Source organism: Uloborus diversus, chromosome 5, assembly GCF_026930045.1.
Source record: "Uloborus diversus isolate 005 chromosome 5, Udiv.v.3.1, whole genome shotgun sequence".
Lineage (NCBI taxonomy): Eukaryota > Metazoa > Arthropoda > Arachnida > Araneae > Uloboridae > Uloborus > Uloborus diversus.
In genome coordinates this window covers 81,126,633-81,146,927 of record NC_072735.1, presented here as the reverse complement: position 1 = coordinate 81,146,927, position 20,295 = coordinate 81,126,633, and the positions used below count along the sequence as shown (strand labels likewise).

General features: G+C 34.5%; 1 protein-coding gene across 2 annotated transcripts in view; it reads right to left on the bottom strand.

Annotated features, from left to right (window-relative positions):
• Nucleotides 1-20,295, bottom strand: part of LOC129223422 (uncharacterized) — a 163,971-nt gene that overhangs the window by 8,317 nt on the left and 135,359 nt on the right. For both annotated transcript variants that reach the window (XM_054858022.1, XM_054858023.1), the window contains exons 4-5: nt 2,595-2,794; nt 1,014-1,148 (exon numbers count right to left, since the gene is read on the bottom strand). In XM_054858022.1, coding sequence (XP_054713997.1) covers nt 1,014-1,148; nt 2,595-2,794 — 335 coding nt within the window. The remainder of the gene's footprint in view (nt 1-1,013; nt 1,149-2,594; nt 2,795-20,295) is intronic.

Genomic DNA, 20,295 nt, shown 5'->3' with positions numbered 1-20,295 from the left:
CAGGAAACTTCCAAAAATATTCAGAAATATTCCCGTTTAAAGCTTGTCGTGTCTCTGGAACTTTAGCGAGCTTAGGTAGGTTTGACATATTAGGTTGGCACCTTTCTGCGTTTCCAGGAAAGCTCTAAAAGCAGTATTGCAAACATGGCAAAAGCTAAGACAAAATTGCAAGTAAGTATCAAGAATTTTACTCACCTGCATTTCTTGCAAAGCTACGCAGTCCATGGACTTATTCGCATCCTTTGGATGCCTTAGCAGTCTGGACAGGCCGGAAACTAGCTGAAGCCGATGCACTTTATAAATATGCTCAGTTAATCTTTAAACTGGGAGTTAAAAATATTTTTCGCAATTGCGAGAAGTCTGCATTCGTGCAACTTGTAGCAATTCAGGAAACGTTTTGACAATGATATTTGATTTTTCCAGGAAGTGGATAAAAACCATTGAAATTCCGAAACATAGCAAGGAAATACTCAGTAACGTTTCGGAATTTTTTTATAGTGTAGGCCGGCTCTGCTCAGAGCAACAGTAAGATATCTAACAACTGTAAGACATTTGCTCATACTGTTGCCCTGAAGTGATGATATGCTTTCTGTTGTTTATGGGCACATTTGCCAATAATGGGCCTTTTTCAAACATAAAAGCTAATTTTCTTCTTCTTAATTTCAGCAATAAAGCTCAAAAAATTATTCTAACGCCTGAAAATCGTTTAGTTGGAAAACAAAAGTAGAGTAAAATCGGATAAGAACAGTGGATAATTTAGAGCGCTTGACTTGTTGTTCTAGAGAATTTTATACTAATGAATTGTGATATTTTAGCGACACTAGTTTCGGTATTTTTTAATTTTCTTTAATGAGTTTGGAATGATGATAAAATTAAGATTTTCATCTTAACGATGCGATGCAATGATTTGCGATACTTGCCACAATAACAAAGTAGTTTCTAAAGAAACACCCCTATTCTTCTCGCTAATTCATCGTTAATCGAATGTATTTAGGAAAGGATTTTTCACTCACCTCCTTTCGGTGTCGGTTAGGGCTTCTCGCCCCCTTTTGATGCGTATGCAAGGTTTGTGTCTGTCGAAGCAATCGCAACTACAGCGCCCTCGCTCATGTTCCCGTATGCAGAACGGATTAGGACAAGGCCGACACCTGTAAATATAAGCCTGTAGTTAGTATTTCATAACAATACTGTTTATCGCTTTCCACATATATTCTTTCAGAAAGAAAATACAAAAAAAAAAAAAAAAACTTGCAACTGAGACCCGAATTTGGATGACTTTTATTATTATTATTATTTCACTTTTCGACTCTTTTTTTTTAAATATAATTTTTAGGTTTTAGTTTAAAAAAGAACAGATAAAAATATTTTGGTTTTGTGTCATATTTATTATAAAAAAAACTAAAGATTATTCTTATGTTTTTGTGCTTAGCCTTTTGACACAGTGGTAAATAATAATAATAAAAAAAAAACTCTTTTAGAAAATCGAACAGAGCATAAACAAAGACCAGTCAGATTTTTGAAAAAAAAAAAAAAACATGACTCCTAATTACTAAAAAAAATCCGTCTTAAAAACAGAAGCTGCGATTTTTGAAATAGACGAAAAATTGTAAGTGAATCGGCTTTCTTTAAATATGCACCAATCAACTTCGCTGGTGTCAAAAGTAGCCAAAAATTTCTGTCAGACAAGAGATGTTTTTTTACATTTGAAAATATCAAAAAACATCGAATTGGCCAACAACCAATTGGTCAACAACCAATTGTGGTGCCACATTGAAGAGTGGATGCCAGTCTCTAGCGAATGCACTAACAGTAAGTTGACAAATTGTGAGGAGTCAATACGCAGTCTCATAAGAAGAAACAAACACACAAACAAAATCATTAAATAACTCAATGCTATTCAGACTTCTTTTAAATTCAAGAAGTAGAGGTTTGAATACATTAAAATCAATGCGCATAAAAATTGAAAAAAAAAAAAAAAATGTTAAGTCAGGTACTAATGTATTTTTCCTTTCTTCTTCAATTTTTTTTTCTATTTAATTTCTTTCAAACTTAAAAGAAATTGATGTAACGTATTTTTCATTAAATATAGGTTTATACAACTGAATTACCAAGAAGCAAAGGGATTAAGTGAGAAAATTAAACATTTGGAAATAAGAAGTACAAATTGTAGGAGAACCTTTCCTCTGTTTGGCAAGAGATGCTAATGGTAGTCCTGGTATATGCTGCTATACAGCACGATTTAGAAAAACTTTTCAATGAAAACCTACCAAGGAAGGGTACAAACTTTGCTCACGTTTTACTCAAAACGTAAAAAAGTCTGCACCTCCTACAAGAAAGCCTTCTCACTGGTTTCTGTGATATCTTAGCAAGAGGCTGGCGGAGAGAAAATTGGTGTAGGGAGAGTGTTGAGAGTGCTACACAGTCAAGTAAAGGCTTTGACCCATCCTTCTACTGTTGCGTCAGGTTTGCTGTGGAATGGTTTTCTTTTAAGGTGGTTCTGAAAAAAGTTCACTGACATCCCTTTGCTTCTCACTACCTCAACTATAACTATATAATACTACACATTTAAAGCAGATGAACGCTGTAGACATTACTTGTTTTGTTGTTGGTCCCTTAGAAGAGGTTGTTCATGTGACACCGTCACATTCGGGGTGATGGGAGCTGCTGTTGTCGTGGTGGTGGTAGTAGAAGTAGTGACTGAAATGACTTGAGGTTTCGCCTGACATTCACACTCAGTGTGATTTTCGAACAGTAGTTTCTCGACATCGTTTGAACGATGATCCCCTCCTAACACCTAAAACATAAAATTTCATCCTGATGTATTTCAATAAATATTGACAGTGCTCACGCACAATCTCAATTCTGTATGTAAATAACACCATCTCAGTACGTAGTATTTCAAAAAAGAATTCATAGCTTTATCACCAATGTTTCCCCTAAGAAGTATTTTGGAAAACTACATTATTTTGCAGCATTGAAGTTCTTGGTGTAGCAAATGTCAATGCATTCAAGTGCAATTTATTTAATACAATGTAAACGTTGTTACCCAAGCTACAACAATTCATCCGGACTAGGGGTCTCTACTCTGCTCACTTCGCTCGAAAACCCCCATTCACGAACCGCCTGCGGTGGTACAATGCCGCCTGCAGCGTGTGACAATTGATGATTTTAATGTTTTCCCCTGGATATCATCCAGCCTCTAAAAAGGTTTAAAGATCTGAGACAGGCGGAATGACTTTCCCTGGATGTCCTGCATCTAACGGTACCAGTATTGACCACGTAGACATACCTAGTCCGGAGAAGATAGGGTTACAGACACACAGACAGACGCGAACAGAAATTAATAGTGTAGATGTAGATTGATTTCAATAAATATTGACAACGCTCAAGCTCCATCTCAACTTTGTGTGTTAATTATAACACTTCAATATCTAATATTTTAAAAAGGAATTTATAGCTTTATTACCAATACTTCCCCTAAGAAATATTTTGAAGAATTATATTATTTTGCAACGTTGAAGTTCAGTGTGAAGTAAATTTCAATACCTTAAATTCTTATTGATGCCATGTAAACGTTATCACCGAGGCTATCCATCCATAACTCAATTCTCAAAACTTCATTCAAAACTAATGAGACACTTTTGAAAAATTATGAATTCGAGCATGATTAGTCTATGAAGCATTTGTTAAATTCTAGTTAGTGGTGGCTGAGAAAAAAGCGTTTTTTTTTTTATTTTGATGAAGATTCGTTGAACATAATCTCTTCGAACTAAAAAGCGAATTTATAATTAATAAATGACTTTTCTTCAATTAGCGCAGGATTGTGTACATTAGAATGTGTACCAGATAAAAATTCTGTATCTCGAGATTATTAGTGCATCAAGCGATTTTTCGATCCAGTTAGCTAGTTATACTCGATAGCCACTGATATCAATTGTTTTTTTTTTGTCTATTTTAAGTTCCGTCAACTATTTTGTAACTAGCTAACTACGGCAGTATATCACTTGGTACCCTGATACCGCCCCCCCCCCTAGAATTTTAAAGCAGACATTATTTTCTTATGTTATTTAATATAGTTAATTTATCCCGATTCAAAGTACATTGAATTTATTACTTCTGATAAAATTTGGAAAAAATGTAGCTATATTGGAAAGTTTAACATCTTCATCAAAGCTTTAACATCCCAATTAGAATACAAATCTATCCGTAATAACCGTAAGAAACAATCTGTGAGCCCTGCGCTGCAGTATATAAAAAAAGGCAGCAGCAACTTTTTTCTACACAACTTCAAAAGTTTCACTAGAAAACGTCGTGTTTGTCCTCTGGTTAGATGTGGTCATTGACTGGATTGCTGCTCTACTTTTCATTTAACCTCTCCAAAATGCCTGAATCGGAACCTTAAGCTCTCTCTCTTAAACGAATAATAAAAATAAAAATATTATATAATTAAAAATATATATTTAAAAAATATACTTTAAGTTTGAAATCTTGAATTCAAATTTTTTTTGCAATCACGAATTGCAATAAGACTCTACTCGTTGGGTTTCTTGTTTCCATTAATGGCATTTGTCGCAACCATAATTTGAATTCAAGACGTCAAAATTCCAATGAATGCAAGGGCTGGATGTTGTGTGCTGAATGTTTGATGTTGAGTGCTGAATGTTGCTTTTATCTAAAGATGATTGTGTAAAGTCGGGAGGGTCGGGTCCCAACCCTCCCGACGATAAATAAAGTCGTTCCGATATGAACAAGGAAGAAGAGCCGGAAGAGTCACCGCTCCCACCACTTCCCAGGAGGAACACCCGCGAGCAGAAGACGGTGGACCAGAGAAGTTTGTACTATATAGAATAGAAATTCTGAATAATATGGGCCAATAGATTAGCTAAGAGTAATATGAAAGGTAAGCGTTTCAAATTTTTGGAGCATGTTATCTTAAGTAATTTCTGAACGAATTTCTAATTTCTCTTTTAAATTTATTTTTGAATTACAAGTGCCAACTAATAATGCTGCGTCAACTACTAGTGTGGATGTCCACTTTTGGTTAACTCTATTTTTGAATCTCCCTAGTACTCCTTTTTCAGTTTATTGTTCGGTACTTAAACTTTACTCATTGATCTCATATTGCATTCTGCTAACTTCATAATTTTTCATCTAATCTGTAGAGCTTTTTTTCTTTTCATTCAGAAGAACATATAATAACATTTTCTCCTTAGGCATCATGCCTTAGAATAGATTAAAAAAGCGTCGTATATATATAAAAAATTATAAGAAGAAAAATTTTCAACCGCAATTAACTTCATATCGTTTTTACTGGGAAAACCGAAAATTAAGCTGCCTCAGATTAGTGAGCATGTGTTTTTTTTTCGCAGCAGAGAAACGAAAGTGCATTAAGATTAGGCCACTATTATGTTCCGAAGAAGCAATGCACTTGCTCTCTTTGACAAAAAACGCAACCGACGCAGCACCAAACTCTGTGTCTAGTGAAAGAAATGACTAACGTGAGTATACTCACTACAGCTGTTTGCCACCCTTTTTTAAATGGCATATTTAGGCTGGCAGGTTACCAGAACTGAGAGCCAGAACAGTAGAAAACGACAAACACGCGAGGTGAAAAATCATGACATAAAAAACTTTGAAAAAGAAAAAGAAGAATTTTTCTTGGTTTCAAATTTGAGAGAAGTTCTAAAAGTAGAGTTTGGGATGGTATTTTACTAGGAGATTTTAACTCAAAACCATTTAACATTCCTCTAGTTGAAGTTTACTTTTTAATTACATCAACTAGCAGATATATAACAATCATTTTGAGTGACTTAGAACCACGTGGGTTAGCTCTGCACTAATTTGTTTCTTTTGTATATTTTCAAAAAAAAAAAGAAAAAAAAAAACTGCCAAAGGCCCAATATTGCACTGTGCTGGCACGGTTTAATATGTACTTTTTGCTTTCCAAAATGCAGTAAACTCTCGATAACACGAAGTCTTTTAATTGCAATATCCCTTTATCTCGACAAAAACTCGTGAGAAGGCTGTGGGAACTTCCCATGAATCGAACTACCAGTAACTCGATGGTTTTAGCCGCATGGCAACACTGTACACCAGCTCATTGTATCTTCCAGTAAGTATAAAGTGGTTGTTCGGCAACTGTTCTTAAACACTGATTTGAAGTTGTCGAAATTTCCCTTTCTAAATTGTGTTCTCTATGCAATATAACAAACTATAGAAATATTGCCTTTATCTTTACTAATAATAAAGCTGAAAGTCTTATGTCTCTGGATGTCTGGATGTTTGTTTTATGCGCATAGCGCCTAGACAGTTCGGCCGATTTTCTTCTTTCATGAAATTTGGCACAAAATCAGTTCGTAGCATAAGGGTGAGCACCAGGGTCGCGCCCTCCCTATGTGCAAAGTCTTGCGACGCACGACGGCGCCAAAGTCGAAAAGGCGCCGAGCTATACCAATCAAAAATGCTCCAAATGAGTGGAAAAAATGTCCAACCAAAAAAAAAAAAAAAAAAAAATTGAACTTTCATTATATCTAATAGTGATGGTGAAATTATACTGCTCATTAAAACAAGCAATCCTCCTTGCTGCCTTTCTAAAAGGAAAAAATTGCCTTCTTGTGTCCAAACATGCTATATTTCGGTTTGTCTATAATTTCACAAGGTTGAGCATACGAAGCGCAAGAAATATGTTATTCCCCATTTTGGTTCTTGCAGTGAATGTGTTGTATTATAATTTATGCATCTCCAGAATGCTGAGTTCATTTTTTTCAAAAATATTCTTTATTATTGAAGAGAAAAAAAGCATGTCTTAGGAAAACAAAGTAATTTTGATAAGAAAAAAAATATTGATGTTGGGGACAAACTTAAGTTTTTTTCAAAAAGAAATCATTGAATCAAACATTTTCAGTAGTTACAGCTAATTGTTCCCCCAGCTACTCTGCCCACCGTCAAGGGCGCCCATATAGAGGGGCAAGGGGGGCTCAAGCCCCCCCCCTTGAAATGAGAAATTCCTTGCTTTTAGTGCTTTTTTCTTTGCAAAAATGGTTAAAAAATCTCTTTTCCAGCCATTAATGAGTAAGTTATTAAAAATATAAAATTTTAATATGTCTAATCTGTACTGAAATCGATTTCGATGGGTAAAATGTTCTGCTAAACCATGAGGAAAATTTTTGAGCCCCCCCCCCCCTTGAAATTTTGTATATGGGCGCCCTTGCCCACCGTCCTATTTTTTTTCTTTTTTACTTATAATTTTTCTTTTTTTCTAGATCGTCTGAAAGTAAGATTGTCTTCAAAATGCTACTCCTCCGATTCTCTCTCTCTCCCGCCACCAAAAGCATTACGGAGCAACTCAAATTTCGTTTTCAAATCTTCAATTTCGCAAAATTTCCAGGGAAAGTCCTCGAATACCAAACAACATCACTTGAAGCTACTTTCGAAAATCACCTAAAATTCCGTTTTTGGAGCTTCAATTTCGAACGGTTGCCGGCCCTAATGTTACCAAATATGGTCTTACAATCACGTTTTTAAAACTTCAATTTCAGAAAACGTTTGGGCAAGGGCCTCCGAACTGCCTTCCTTTAATATCATTAAAATTTAGATTTTTAAAACATGGCTTACGTAAAATTTTAGTGAAATAGCCTCTGAACTTCTCCTAATATCATAGAATATTGCTCAAGTTTTTAAGGCTTTAATTTTGAAAAATTTTCCAGGGAGGAGCTCCAAAATCTCCTTAAAGTAAAAATCTTCCGAAGTTGTCTACAATTGCGTTTTTCGAAGTTCAATTTCAGAAAATTGGAGGGGAGAGGAGGAATTGATTTCTAACTGTTTTACAAAAAAAAAAAAAAAAAAAATTCGGGTAGAATCCCAGAGTTCCATTTCTTATTCTGACGTCAATAAATACGGCCTATAATCGCGTTTTAAGGCTTCAACTTCTACAAATTTCCGCGGAGCCCCTTGTACCGTTTTCTCCCATAACACCACCAAAGATCGTCTAAAATTGCGTCTTTTAAAACTACAAATTTCAAAAATTTTACAAGAGAATTTTTTTTCAATGTACTCCTCTAAAACTATTTTCTAGTTGCGCCACTGCTTCTGTTGTCATGTTTTGACAGGTATAACCGTTTTATTAATTATTTATCACTTAGAGAGCAGATAGATACTCATAGTGGCGTGAACTTTGTTATTTCAAACATTTTTCTTTTTCCAAAATGCATTATTAGCATATCAGACGAGCTACTGAACTCTAAATAATTTCGAAACATGAAGTAAAAATGTACACCATATTCCCAAACTAAATATTCACACATTGTTTTAATAAATTAAATGCAAAACGTATTTTTTTCCATTTTATATTTGTTTACAAAACCTCTTTCCAGGTGTTAACTATATTTTCCCCGAGCGCCAGAGCATAAAGGCGCTCAAAAGACATGTGCACGACGGCGCGGATTAGGCTTGGCGCGGCCTTGGTAAGCACCTTGAAGTGATTTTTCTAAAATTCGATTTTGTTCTTTTTCTGTTCTAATTTTAAGTCACCATTAGGGGATTTAATTCCTCTGCAGCAATACCGAGTGAATTACCATATCATGGACGAGTAAATTAACATAACATGGGCGAGCAAATTAACATAGCATATAGGCTAGAAATTCATCATCCATTATTTGTAAACATACAGACAAACGAAACGGCCTTTAGATTTTCTACTATGCGCAAAGCCGTGCTGGTACCAGTAGTGATGATATAAAAGAAAAATGGACATTTTTTAATTATTCAAAACATTTATTTCTCTGGTTCGCTGCACTACTTCTGTTAAAATTATGAATTTTACATCCAATCTCTCACATAATTCTAAGTGGGTGAGAGTGGAGAGGTAGGATCACTTTGAACTAGGCTAATAATTGGTATTTAAATAGATGAAATAATTATTACTTGTTGATTTCGGTTGACTATACAATAATTAGTGAATCAGTTATTTTGTTCTATGCCAGTCGATGCAATAGGACTATTAAAATACGAGTTTGACAGTTAAAAGGAAAGAAATCGCGGATTTAAGCTGCTCTGCGGAACTATTGATTTTTTCATGTTTTTCTCACATGATCTATAAACAGTTAGGAGGAGTCTGGAGGCCAGATATATAAGAGCAATGTGGCAAGGATTCAGAAGAACCAAAGGTGAAAAAAAAAAAAAAAAGGAGCGTTAAGTTATGTTCATATGTACATTTCAAAATTTAACAAAACTAGAAGAGGGACGAAGCAATATCTGGCAAAGGGGCCCTTGTAATAAGTGTGTGTGTGTGTGTGTGTGTGTGTGTGTGTGTGTGTGACGGGGGGGGGGGGGCATGATGCAAAGTTTCTTTTGGACTCGAAAAGCAATTTGGTACTAGAGAAATTCATTCTCAATCAGACCTGGATTTATAAATTTTGGTCACCCTTGCAGTAAAATCTGTAGCGCCCCTCCCCAGAGGTCAGCAGTGTATAATTGTAATGTATAATTGTAACGTTAATAAGTTTTAGTTCTAGTTTTTCCTTTTCTTTTTCTTTTTTTTTTTTTCAATTTCTTGGGTCATTGGGTCCCTTATGGTCGCCCCCTTCCCCAGCACTGCGGGGATTGCGGGCACGCAGATCCAGGGCTGTTCCCAATACTCGAAAACAAAATCATTACATTCAATTACTTCACTGAGTTTCCTAATGCAGGTTAACCTCAATTTTTCTCAAGGTACGCTATCGAACCAAAAGCACAACAGGGGGAAGGAAGCATCAACGTTTAGAAAACGTTGAAGCAATTTTTCATCAAAAACGACGAGCACAAAACGATATGTTTAATTAATTTTCCGAAACATAAACCCCTCGAGTTCGCATGTTTCCTTTGGTGGGGCATCAGTACCCAATAACGTACCCAAGATTCCTGGTTAGCGATAACGATGATAAAATCTAAGCTTCCGAACTGGGGATGAGCGGCGTTTCCACAGATGTTCCAAAAAGGAGAATAGCAGGGGTCATTTATTTCTAAGTGATTCGATAAAGGAATCCGAACATCGCTCCGGCAATCTGTCAGAATAGCTTTGAAAGGCTGCGGTTTCCTAATCCGATTAGGCAAAAACCTTGCAAAGCCCCCGGGGAGCACTTGAAAAGTTTGACTCATCGTGTGGACTCCCTCCCAAGATGAGGGAGGAATCGAACACTCCCGGGGAGGCAACTTCGAATGGCCTCATCTTCAGATCGGGATGTGAAAGTTGATTAATATCGTCCGACAGTATCATGGAATATGTAGTTGGAATACTTTCACAAAATGCCACAGTCCAAAAAAAATGTAACATGAAAAAGCTATGAAAAGCAGTAAATGTAATGAATATTATCCATTCTTTCATTAATTTTTCATTGATATGTTTATTTTATTTTATTTGTTCATTTATTTTTTCAGGTTATTTCCTGAATAAGAGGTAAAAATATAAAGATCAGCCCTAATGTTTCCCAAAGAATGTGGCCATGAAAACCAACATTTTTTTTCCACGAATGATGTGCCATTATGCGAGTTTTATTCTAATATCTTAGCTATAGTATCGGCAAGATACTATAGCCAAGTGCTTTACCAACTGAATCATTAGGCAGTGGCGTAGATATCATGAATGACACCCAGGGTGGTAATTTTTGGTGTGACTCCCCCCCCCCCCAAGCATAAAAAAAGCTGTTTTTTATATTCTATGTAATGTGCAGGCCATCGAGAGGTCATATAAGTAAGTGGGTGTATGAAATTGATTGTCCTTTAATTATTTCAAACGTATCTCAAACACTTGAAAGGATAATGAGTTTAACCTAATCCTAAATATAGTATTCACTCCATGATGTGGAGCGGAAAAGAGGTGAGTCCGGGGGTAAACCTTCGGAAAATTTTTATATTTGTAGTCTTAGAATTGTACTTTAGCTTCATATTTTTCAAAAATTTGCAATTCCACTTTGGGTGTCCCCCGGGGTGGCCCCCCTCCCCCCCGTAACGACGTCACTGCATCAGATATGTATAAAAACGCTGCAGCCATTGGGAGAATTTAAATTTCTTTTTATTCTCAAACTTTCTCAAAAGAAAAAAAATGCTAAAAAGCGTTTTAGAAAATATTTTGGATCATTAACCAAACCGAAAGAAAAAACGAATTACAATGCTTCTTCTTTATCCTCAAAACAACCGGAATTGCTTGGAAGCAAATTCGAGAACAACTTTTGAATTAAACATCTCAATTTTAAGGAAGAAAGATGAACTGAAATGCATTTAAAACAGAAAAAGTAAAAAAAGTTGAAAAGAAAAAAAAAAAAAAACGTAGCGAAACTTTAAGGGAGATGCTATGGAAAAGCAAAGAAAAGACTAGAGTCTTAACAACATTTTTAATGAGCAGTAGGACGCAAAGAATTATTTTTCCTTTAATAGCATCTTCACAGTTCGCTTCCCATTCGCATTTTATATTTCCGCTTTTTTAATTCTTTTCAGTTGCTTTAAAAGAAAATTTTAAATAATTTATGCGTACACTTTTATTTTTGAGATTAAAAACCATCATTGTACTATTTTTGACGATTCAGAATATGAATTTCATTTTGTAATATAAGGGAGCTCAGCGGCTCGCTCAACTCCTTTCACTTGTTTTAACTTGTTCCTCAATGATTTTTGCTTTTGGTTCATTTTCGTAACCTATACTTTATATTGACTTGGTACAAATGATAATTTATAAGGTTCGCTGAGATTTGTGCTTGCTGACAGAGGAAAATTTTCCGCTAAACAAAAGTTGTTTTTACTTTCTTCTATATCTAATATATAGAAGAAAGTATTGGATTCGTGCAAATTTTCGAATTTCGAATTTTGACGGATTCGTACGTTTTGAGGTGTGCTGAGTCCATTTCGACCATTTTTGGAAAATGTCTGTCTGTCTGTGTGTATGTGTGTGTGTATGTATGTATGTGTGTGTGTATGTATGTGTGTCACGTCTGTGTGTGACCAGTTTTTTGTGGCCGCTCTACAACAAAAACTACCGCATGAAATCGAACGAAATTTTGTACACATATGTGCCCCCATGTGAACTTGTGCCCATTAGTTTTTGGCGCGAATTCCTCCAAGGGGGGTGGAGCAATGGGACGTTTTTCGAGTTACGCGTGCTTGCTATTCCTCAGGAAGTAACAGGCGGAATCAAACAAAATTTGGTCCGTATGTTGGTATTAACAGGAACAGGTGCTGATTCAATTTTGGTGTCAATAACTCAAACGGGGGTTGAGCTATAGAACGTTTTTTGTCGTCAATTGTGACTGCTGTATCTCAAGAAATAATGAACGGAATGAAAGAAAAATTTATCGGCAAGTAGCCCTTAGTGGGTATAAGAACTGATTTTATTTTTGTGTCAACAGCTAAAAAGGGGGGTAGCGCAATCACCCGTTCTTTTTTTCCATTTTGAGTGCCCTATCTCAAGAAGTAATGCTACGTTCTGGTTGAAATTTGGAATATATGTAAATCAATATGTAAACAGGCTCCGGTTTAATTTTGACGCCGATCGCTCCAAGAGGTGTTGATTTTTTTTTTTTTTTTTTTTTTTTTTGCGAATAAAAATATTTTTATTAATGCAACAATAAGAAAGATAAATCGTAATAGATTGTCGTCTGCGTATTTCTCGTGATTTTAATTGTATGGAAATGATAGGAAATATTATCTCAATGATTTAAAATTTTTAACTGTTGCCATCTTATGTTTGTTAACAAATAAAATATTTGTAATTAATTCAAGCAAGGCTTTTAAAATAACTTTCAATTTTCGCTCTTTGCTTTGCTTTTGCAATAATTCAGACATTGGGATAGTCGTCAAGTTTTTGCATGTGTCATTTTGTTTTTGTTGGGAATATTGCTTCCTCGTCAAGCATGGGGAGGGATCAGAAAAAAAAAAAAGAAAAATATAGAAGAAAGTTTCGTGATGGCCACAACATACTATTTTTTTTCTGTTGTAAGTAACTATTTTTATGTATTTATTTAAAATCAATGAATAAGTTATTTTCGTTTTCATCATATGTTTAATAATATGTTATAGAAAAGTTTCAAGGATTTTCTACTATGCAATTTTTTAAATTTCAGAAAATTATTGTTAAATTGAAAAACTTAATTTGAACTTGTTTGTAGTACTTCATAAAAGATTAAACAATCAAATTGTTCAATATTACGTGTGCAAACATCAGATCAACTAGTATATGTATTCAGTTATTAACTTGGTGGTGTAAATATTGAGTTTATTTATTGTAGCTGCGTTTTAAGAATCTCGCTGTTTTCATGGCTATTTCTTTTTTCCGCAAAATTTATGTCACTGTTATACATTTTATGAAAAATGCAAACTTTTCTACTCATAAATTTTAAATAAGTATAAAAATATTCCTATTATGATTTAATATTGTACTTTATCTGTTACATTTTTTGTTTAATTTAATGACTAAAAAAGTCTACGTGCAATCTTTCCACTTTAATTGCGTAATTTGTTGACGGTTTCATAGTTTTATTCTTAATTTTTTTTTTTGAATGATTAAACAACATAATTTAATATTTTTTAACTATGTTTAGTTTACCTAAATCCATGCATTATTACAATATTACTGAAATCTTAGTTATATGTTCAATATAAAAAAATCAATTGTTTATTAAACAGTCTCTTTGTTTTTCTTCCTTTTTTACTTTCTTCTATATCTAATATAGAGAAGAAAGTATTGGATTCGTGCAAATTTTCGAATTTCGATTTTTGACGGATTCGAACGTTTTGAGGTGTGCTGAGTCCATTTCGACTATTTTTGGAAAATGTCTGTCTGTCTGTGTGTGTGTATGTATGTGTGTGTATGTGTGTCACGTCTGTGTGTGACCAGTTTTTTGTGGCCGCTCTACAACAAAAACTACCGCATGAAATCGAACGAAATTTAGTACACGTATGTGCCCCTATGTGAACTTGTGCCCATTAGTTTTTGGCGCGAATTCCTCCAAGGGGGGTGGAGCAATGGGACGTTTTTCGAGTTACGCGTGCTTGCTATTCCTCAGGAAGTAACTGGCGGAAATTTGGTCCATATGTTGGTATTAACAGGAACAGGTGCTGATTCAATTTTGGTGTCAATAACTCAAACGGGGGTTGAGCTATAGAACGTTTTTTGTCGTCAATTGTGACTGCTGTATCTCAAGAAATAATGAACGGAATGAAAGAAAAATTTATCGGCAAGTAACCCTTAGTGGGTATAAGAACTGATTTTATTTTTGTGTCAACAGCTAAAAAGGGGGTAGCGCAATCATCCGTTCTTTTTTTTCCATTTTGAGTACCCTATCTCAAGAAGTAATGCTACGTTCTGGTTGAAATTTGGAATATATTTGAATCCATATGTAAACAGGCTTTGGTTCGATTTTGACGCCGATCGCTCCAAGAGGTGTTGATTTTTTTTTTTTTGCGAATAAAAATATTTTTATTAATGCAACAATAAGAAAGATAAATCGCAATAGATTGTCGTCTGCGTATTTCTCGTGATTTTAATTGTATGGAAATGATAGGAAATATTATCTCAATGATTTAAAATTTTTAACTGTTGCCATCTTATGTTTGTTAATAAATAAAATATTTGTAATTAATATAAGTTAAGCTTTTAAAGTAACTTTCAATTTTCGCTCTTTGTTTTGTTTTTACAATAATTCAGACATTGGGATGGTCGTCAAGTTTTTGCATGTGTAATTTTGTTTTTGCTAGGAATATTGCTTCCTCGTCAAGCATGGGGAGGGATCAGAAAAAGGAAAAATATAGAAGAAAGTTTCGTGATGGCCACAACATACTAGTTGGAAAATGTCTGTCTGTCTGTGTGTATGTGTGTGTGTATGTATGTATGTGTGTGTGTATGTATGTGTGTCACGTCTGTGTGTGACCAGTTTTTTGTGGCCGCTCTACAACAAAAACTACCGCATGAAATCGAACGAAATTTAGTACACATATGTGCCCCTATGTGAACTTGTGCCCATTAGTTTTTGGCGCGAATTCCTCCAAGGGGGGTGGAGCAATGGGACGTTTTTCGAGTTACGCGTGCTTGCTATTCCTCAGGAAGTTACTGGCGGAATCAAACAAAATTTGGTCCACATGTTGGTATTAACAGGAACAGGTGCTGATTCAATTTTGGTGTCAATAACTCAAACGGGGGTTGAGCTATAGAACGTTTTTTGTCGTCAATTGTGACTGCTGTATCTCAAGAAATAATGAACGGAATGAAAGAAAAATGTATCGGCAAGTAGCCCTTAGTGGGTATAAGAACTGATTTTATTTTTGTGTCAACAGCTAAAAAGGGGGTAGCGCAATCACCCGTTCTTTTTTTTCCATTGTGAGTGCCCTATCTCAAGAAGTAATGCTACGTTCTGGTTGAAATTTGGAATATATGTGAATCCATATGTAAACAGGCTCTGGTTCAATTTTGACGCCGATCGCTCCAAGAGGTGTTGATTTTTTTTTTTTTTTTTTTTTTTTTTTGCGAATAAAAATATTTTTATTAATGCAACAATAAGAAAGATAAATCGTAATAGATTGTCGTCTGCGTATTTCTCGTGATTTTAATTGTATGGAAATGATCGGAAATATTATCTCAATGATTTAAAATTTTTAACTGTTGCCATCTTATGTTTGTTAACAAATAAAATATTTGTAATTCATTCAAGCAAGGCTTTTAAAATAACTTTCAATTTTCGCTCTTTGCTTTGCTTTTGCAATAATTCAGACATTGGGATAGTCGTCAAGTTTTTTCATGTGTAATTTTGTTTTTGTTGGGAATATTGCTTCCTCGTCAAGCATGGGGAGGGATCAGAAAAAAAAAAGAAAAATATAGAAGAAAGTTTCGTGATGGCCACAACATACTAGTTTTTTATTTGTGTGAATAAAAATAGCTTTTTAATTGCAACAATAAGAAAGATAAATCATAACAGACTGTCGTCTGCGTTCAACTCGTGCTTTTAATTGCATGGAAATGATCCGAAATATTATCTCAATGATTTAAAATTTTTAACTGTTGCCATCTTGTGTCTGTTAACAGATAAATGTTTGTAATTATTTTAAGCAAGGCTTTTAAAATAATTTTCAATTTTCATTCTTTGCTTTGCTTTTGAGATAAATCAGGAATTGGGATGGTCATCAAGTTTTGGCATGTGTAATTTTGTTTTCGTTGGGAATATTGCTTCCTCGTTAAGCATGGGGAGGGATCAGAATTATAAGAAAGATATAGAAGAAAGTTTCGTGATGGCCACAACATACTAGTTTTATATGTCCATTTGAAATACAAATAAGAATACTCAGCAAGATAACAGATATACAAGGAAAAAATATCAAAAAGATTAAAAACACACAGAATTAAAGTTCAAAGGAAAATCTTAAGTTTGTGTTTTTTGTTAACTAGACTCTACTGCCATTATGATTTTCAGAACCAACCATTAGATTATTCAGTTAAAAATATTCTGGAATATTAATAAGTACTTGTTAACAGGTTTTTTTATTTGTAGGGAGAAATATGTTAATTGCTAAAATAAGGAATGAAAAACGGGCAGCAGAGTCTTCCAAAAATATCCCAAAGAGAATCGAATTCTACGCAATATTAAATTTTGTTGACTTCAAATTATCTAAAGAATTTGTTAAAATTTTTACAGTTGAAGACAGTGCAAACTTGTTGGGGGGGGGGGAGATATCTTTCCGAATTTATCTATTCGTTAACTAAATTCCGGTTTACTTGCAATTTTGAAGTTTTTTAAACTATACCAAACTTATACAATTTTATCGTTAAGACTCATTAAAACGGTAGAAAAAGTTTAACTATATTCTGCCTTTCTTTAGAAAGACCCTAATGTTTGTTACTTTTTGTGAGGAAAGAAATTAAGTTAAGACGCTACAAATCACGAAATATTTCCCCCCACATCTTACGAAAGATATAATGTCTTGATGCCTACTCAATCCGTGTAGTTGGAAATGACTGCTACCTGATCTTTACTCCCCGACTGCTAATCCCGCGACTTTCCACAGGCAGTATAAATGTAATAAAGTTTGCTCATCCTGCGATTCTAACGTGCATGGGTTTTTTACATATGTTTAAAACTTTAACCCGCCATTCCCTTGTTTCAATGTCAATAATGCATTTTCTGAAACATTGAGACTAACAGCTCATCATTTTGCACGTCACTGACAGGGGCGCCCCGATGAGATATAACTGTGACCTCTCAAAAATTTCCTTATTCAGCAACTTTTGTCTGACGCAGTGGCGCAACGAAGCGGGGGAGGGGGTGTAAAAACATCATTCAGAGGTATTGGTTTTCCATAAGTGCAAATTCTAATAATGCAGTTTACCCATATGAAGTTATTGTTTCTATCAAAAAAAAAAAAAACCCTCTTCAAAAGGTATTTTTGATTAATAAACCCCCTCTAGAAGGTATTTCTGGCTGCGCTAGTAGTCTGACAATTTGGCGAAATCACCATCACTCGGCAAAAATTTGAGTGCTATTCAGCAAACTTATCATGTTTACGCATCAGCAAATTGAGAATATCTGCCCTTCCAAAAACTTAAGTTTGGGGCATCCCTGGTCACATAGCTCAACCAGAAAAGAGCCTCGCAGTCGCAGACAGTGTGTTGTTTACTGCTTAAAATTTGAAACTTTTTTTATAAAAGAAAATCGAATTTGGTGCAAAGTATTAGGATGTCGTCTTGAAGCCTGCTTTGATATTTTCCCACTCTAAGCGCAATTTCTAACGTAACTTTTGTAAATTTAGTACATATTTTTACATTGTGTTTTTTTATTAGCAAAATACATCGTTTAAAGTAACTTCTTTCAAAAAATATATAAATAAATGAATAACAAAAGTTTAAAAAATGTATAAAAAATCAGAGGGTTTAAATTTTTATGACGAACAACAAGCTAAAATACAGTTAAAAATTTCAATACAGTTTTATTTATGGTGGTATGTTAAAACATGCGAGTTTTAATTGATACTTTTTTGAATTTTTGTAACTGACTATCTATAAAATCTATTCAAAACAGCAGTGAAGTGAAGGAGTATTCATGAGCATTAAGTTGATTGAAAGCATTGCGTAAGCAAATATTTCCAACAAGGGTTGGATACCCCTTTATCCGTTCTGAAAAATTAACCATAACTGTACCTCAAATAGAAAAATAGAAAGATTTCTAGAATTCGAAGTAGATCTACATGTTCTAAGGAGTTTCACACAATTCACGTTTCCTGCTTAAGACAACTATTGATACAAATAATGTTTCTATTCTCAGTGATCTTCTTCAACCACTCATCCCAAAAGGAAATACTTATCGGCCCCCATAGAAAACAGCATAAAATCCTTCTTCCTACCCCCATTGAGACAAGAGATTAATGACTATTCCATCCAATCCAATTATCCATCATCGGCTTCAAGACAACAAGAGATGTTATCGTCCATGTTTTGCAAAGAATTTAGGCTGCATCATGAGGACTACTTACTACAGAAATATTAATTTTGATCGAAGCTGGAAGTTTGCAGAGAGGGGGGAGAGAGAAGCCGTGATTAGGAAACGATTAAAAGGGCCTTCGTAACTCGATTTCCCCGGCAGATGATGATAAGTAGACATAAATCAGACACTGGAATTGAATCTGAGAGAGGAGTTATGGCGCGAAAAGAAGACAACAAGATGAATCTGTTGAAAAGTGTTCTCATGCGGAAAACTTTCTAATGCGATCCGTGAACAGAAAGAAGTTCAATGACTAGGAAGACAGAAGAATTAAGTTAATGGACTTTCGTATTTCAGCTAAAAGGAATAAATGCATACCATTAGATACACATAGCATTAAGTCTTGATTTATTTTTCCAAAATACTAATCGTTGTCCGATTTTAGGAGTCACCTGCAGGAGTCACCTTGAACAGTGCAACGGGCGAAAGTGCTGTAGAGTTCCAGCAGCAGACTTTTGTTATTGCATATGCTACAGGGTTGGGTACACTGAAGGTGCAAACTACCTGAGCGAAGTATTTATTTGTTTACGAAAAATGGTTGTTTTTATAGATCATTTCACATTGCGATACGCTTTACATATCGGTCTTGCCCAAAGCATGAAAAACAAATTAAAACCATATTTTGTTACAATTTTCTATGTGGTCTGTAATTCTTTGGGGGATTAGAGGGGGGGGGGGGCGCATTGTAGCAGGGGACCATTTGACCGGGTTTTATGAACCTATTCCTACAATTTTCTATATGGGCTTTCAGCTTTCGTCTGCCATTGCAGCTAGGGAACCTCTTCATGGCTCTGTTGGTAATTCAGGCCCTGATATCAGTCACTACAGTAGAAGTGCTAAATAGAGTTCATCAAGAATCTACGGTAATCATCGTAAATTTTGATGCAATATTAATTTGAAATTTATTTTAACGATAAGTTTTTAAAGTATAAAAATGTAACTTTTATTTTCCGTACAATAAAATACACTATTGACAAAAAATGTCCTGAAAATAAATTTTTACAAAAGATAAACGTAATGAAGTTGCAGTTTCAGCTTCAGAATCGTCTTCAAATTTGATGGTGTAATAAAAGTTTGAAAAATAAATGCGGATTGAAGTATAGACAAAGTATTTTCGGATAAAATGTATAGTGGAGCATACGAGAAATGAGAAGACGGGAGGTTAGGGGCAAACTGCTTTTATGCCAAACTAAAGTGTCACAAATAGTTTCTAGTTAGTTGAATAGATGTATCTTCGTCCAGAGTTTTTCGTACCTACCCCTATGTGTGGTTTATCCAGTCGAGTTGATATAGCAGGTAGGAATCAAGTAAAATTCTAAAGCTGTTATTTGTGCTGGATAAATTAGAAATAATTTTTCATTTCATTTTGGTCTAAATGCATCTGACCCATTTCTCACAGCTCTAGGTCAATAAAAAAATCTAAAAAAAAAAAAAAAAAAAAAAGCTGCTGATTGAAGTATGGACAAAAATTCAGATATTGCGCTGTCATCAAAAAAATCTGCAGACAGTTTTTAAATATTCAAAAAATGAATAAACAAACAAATGAAACAATTAAAAAGTCAATAAAAATAAAAAGTAACAAATCAGAACAATAATTTAGTGAAACATTTTTATTTATTTATTAGCAGATTTTGGAAACAAAAACAATTCGAAGCTGGTCAGTTCATTTTCAATTTAACGAACTCTTTAGAACTGCGAAAAAAAGAAAAAAAACGTAAAAACGAGACTTCATAAAATTGTAAGGCAACGGAAACTGTATATTACTCGTGGTTCACATATTTTCATAGCAAGTTTTATCAATACTAAT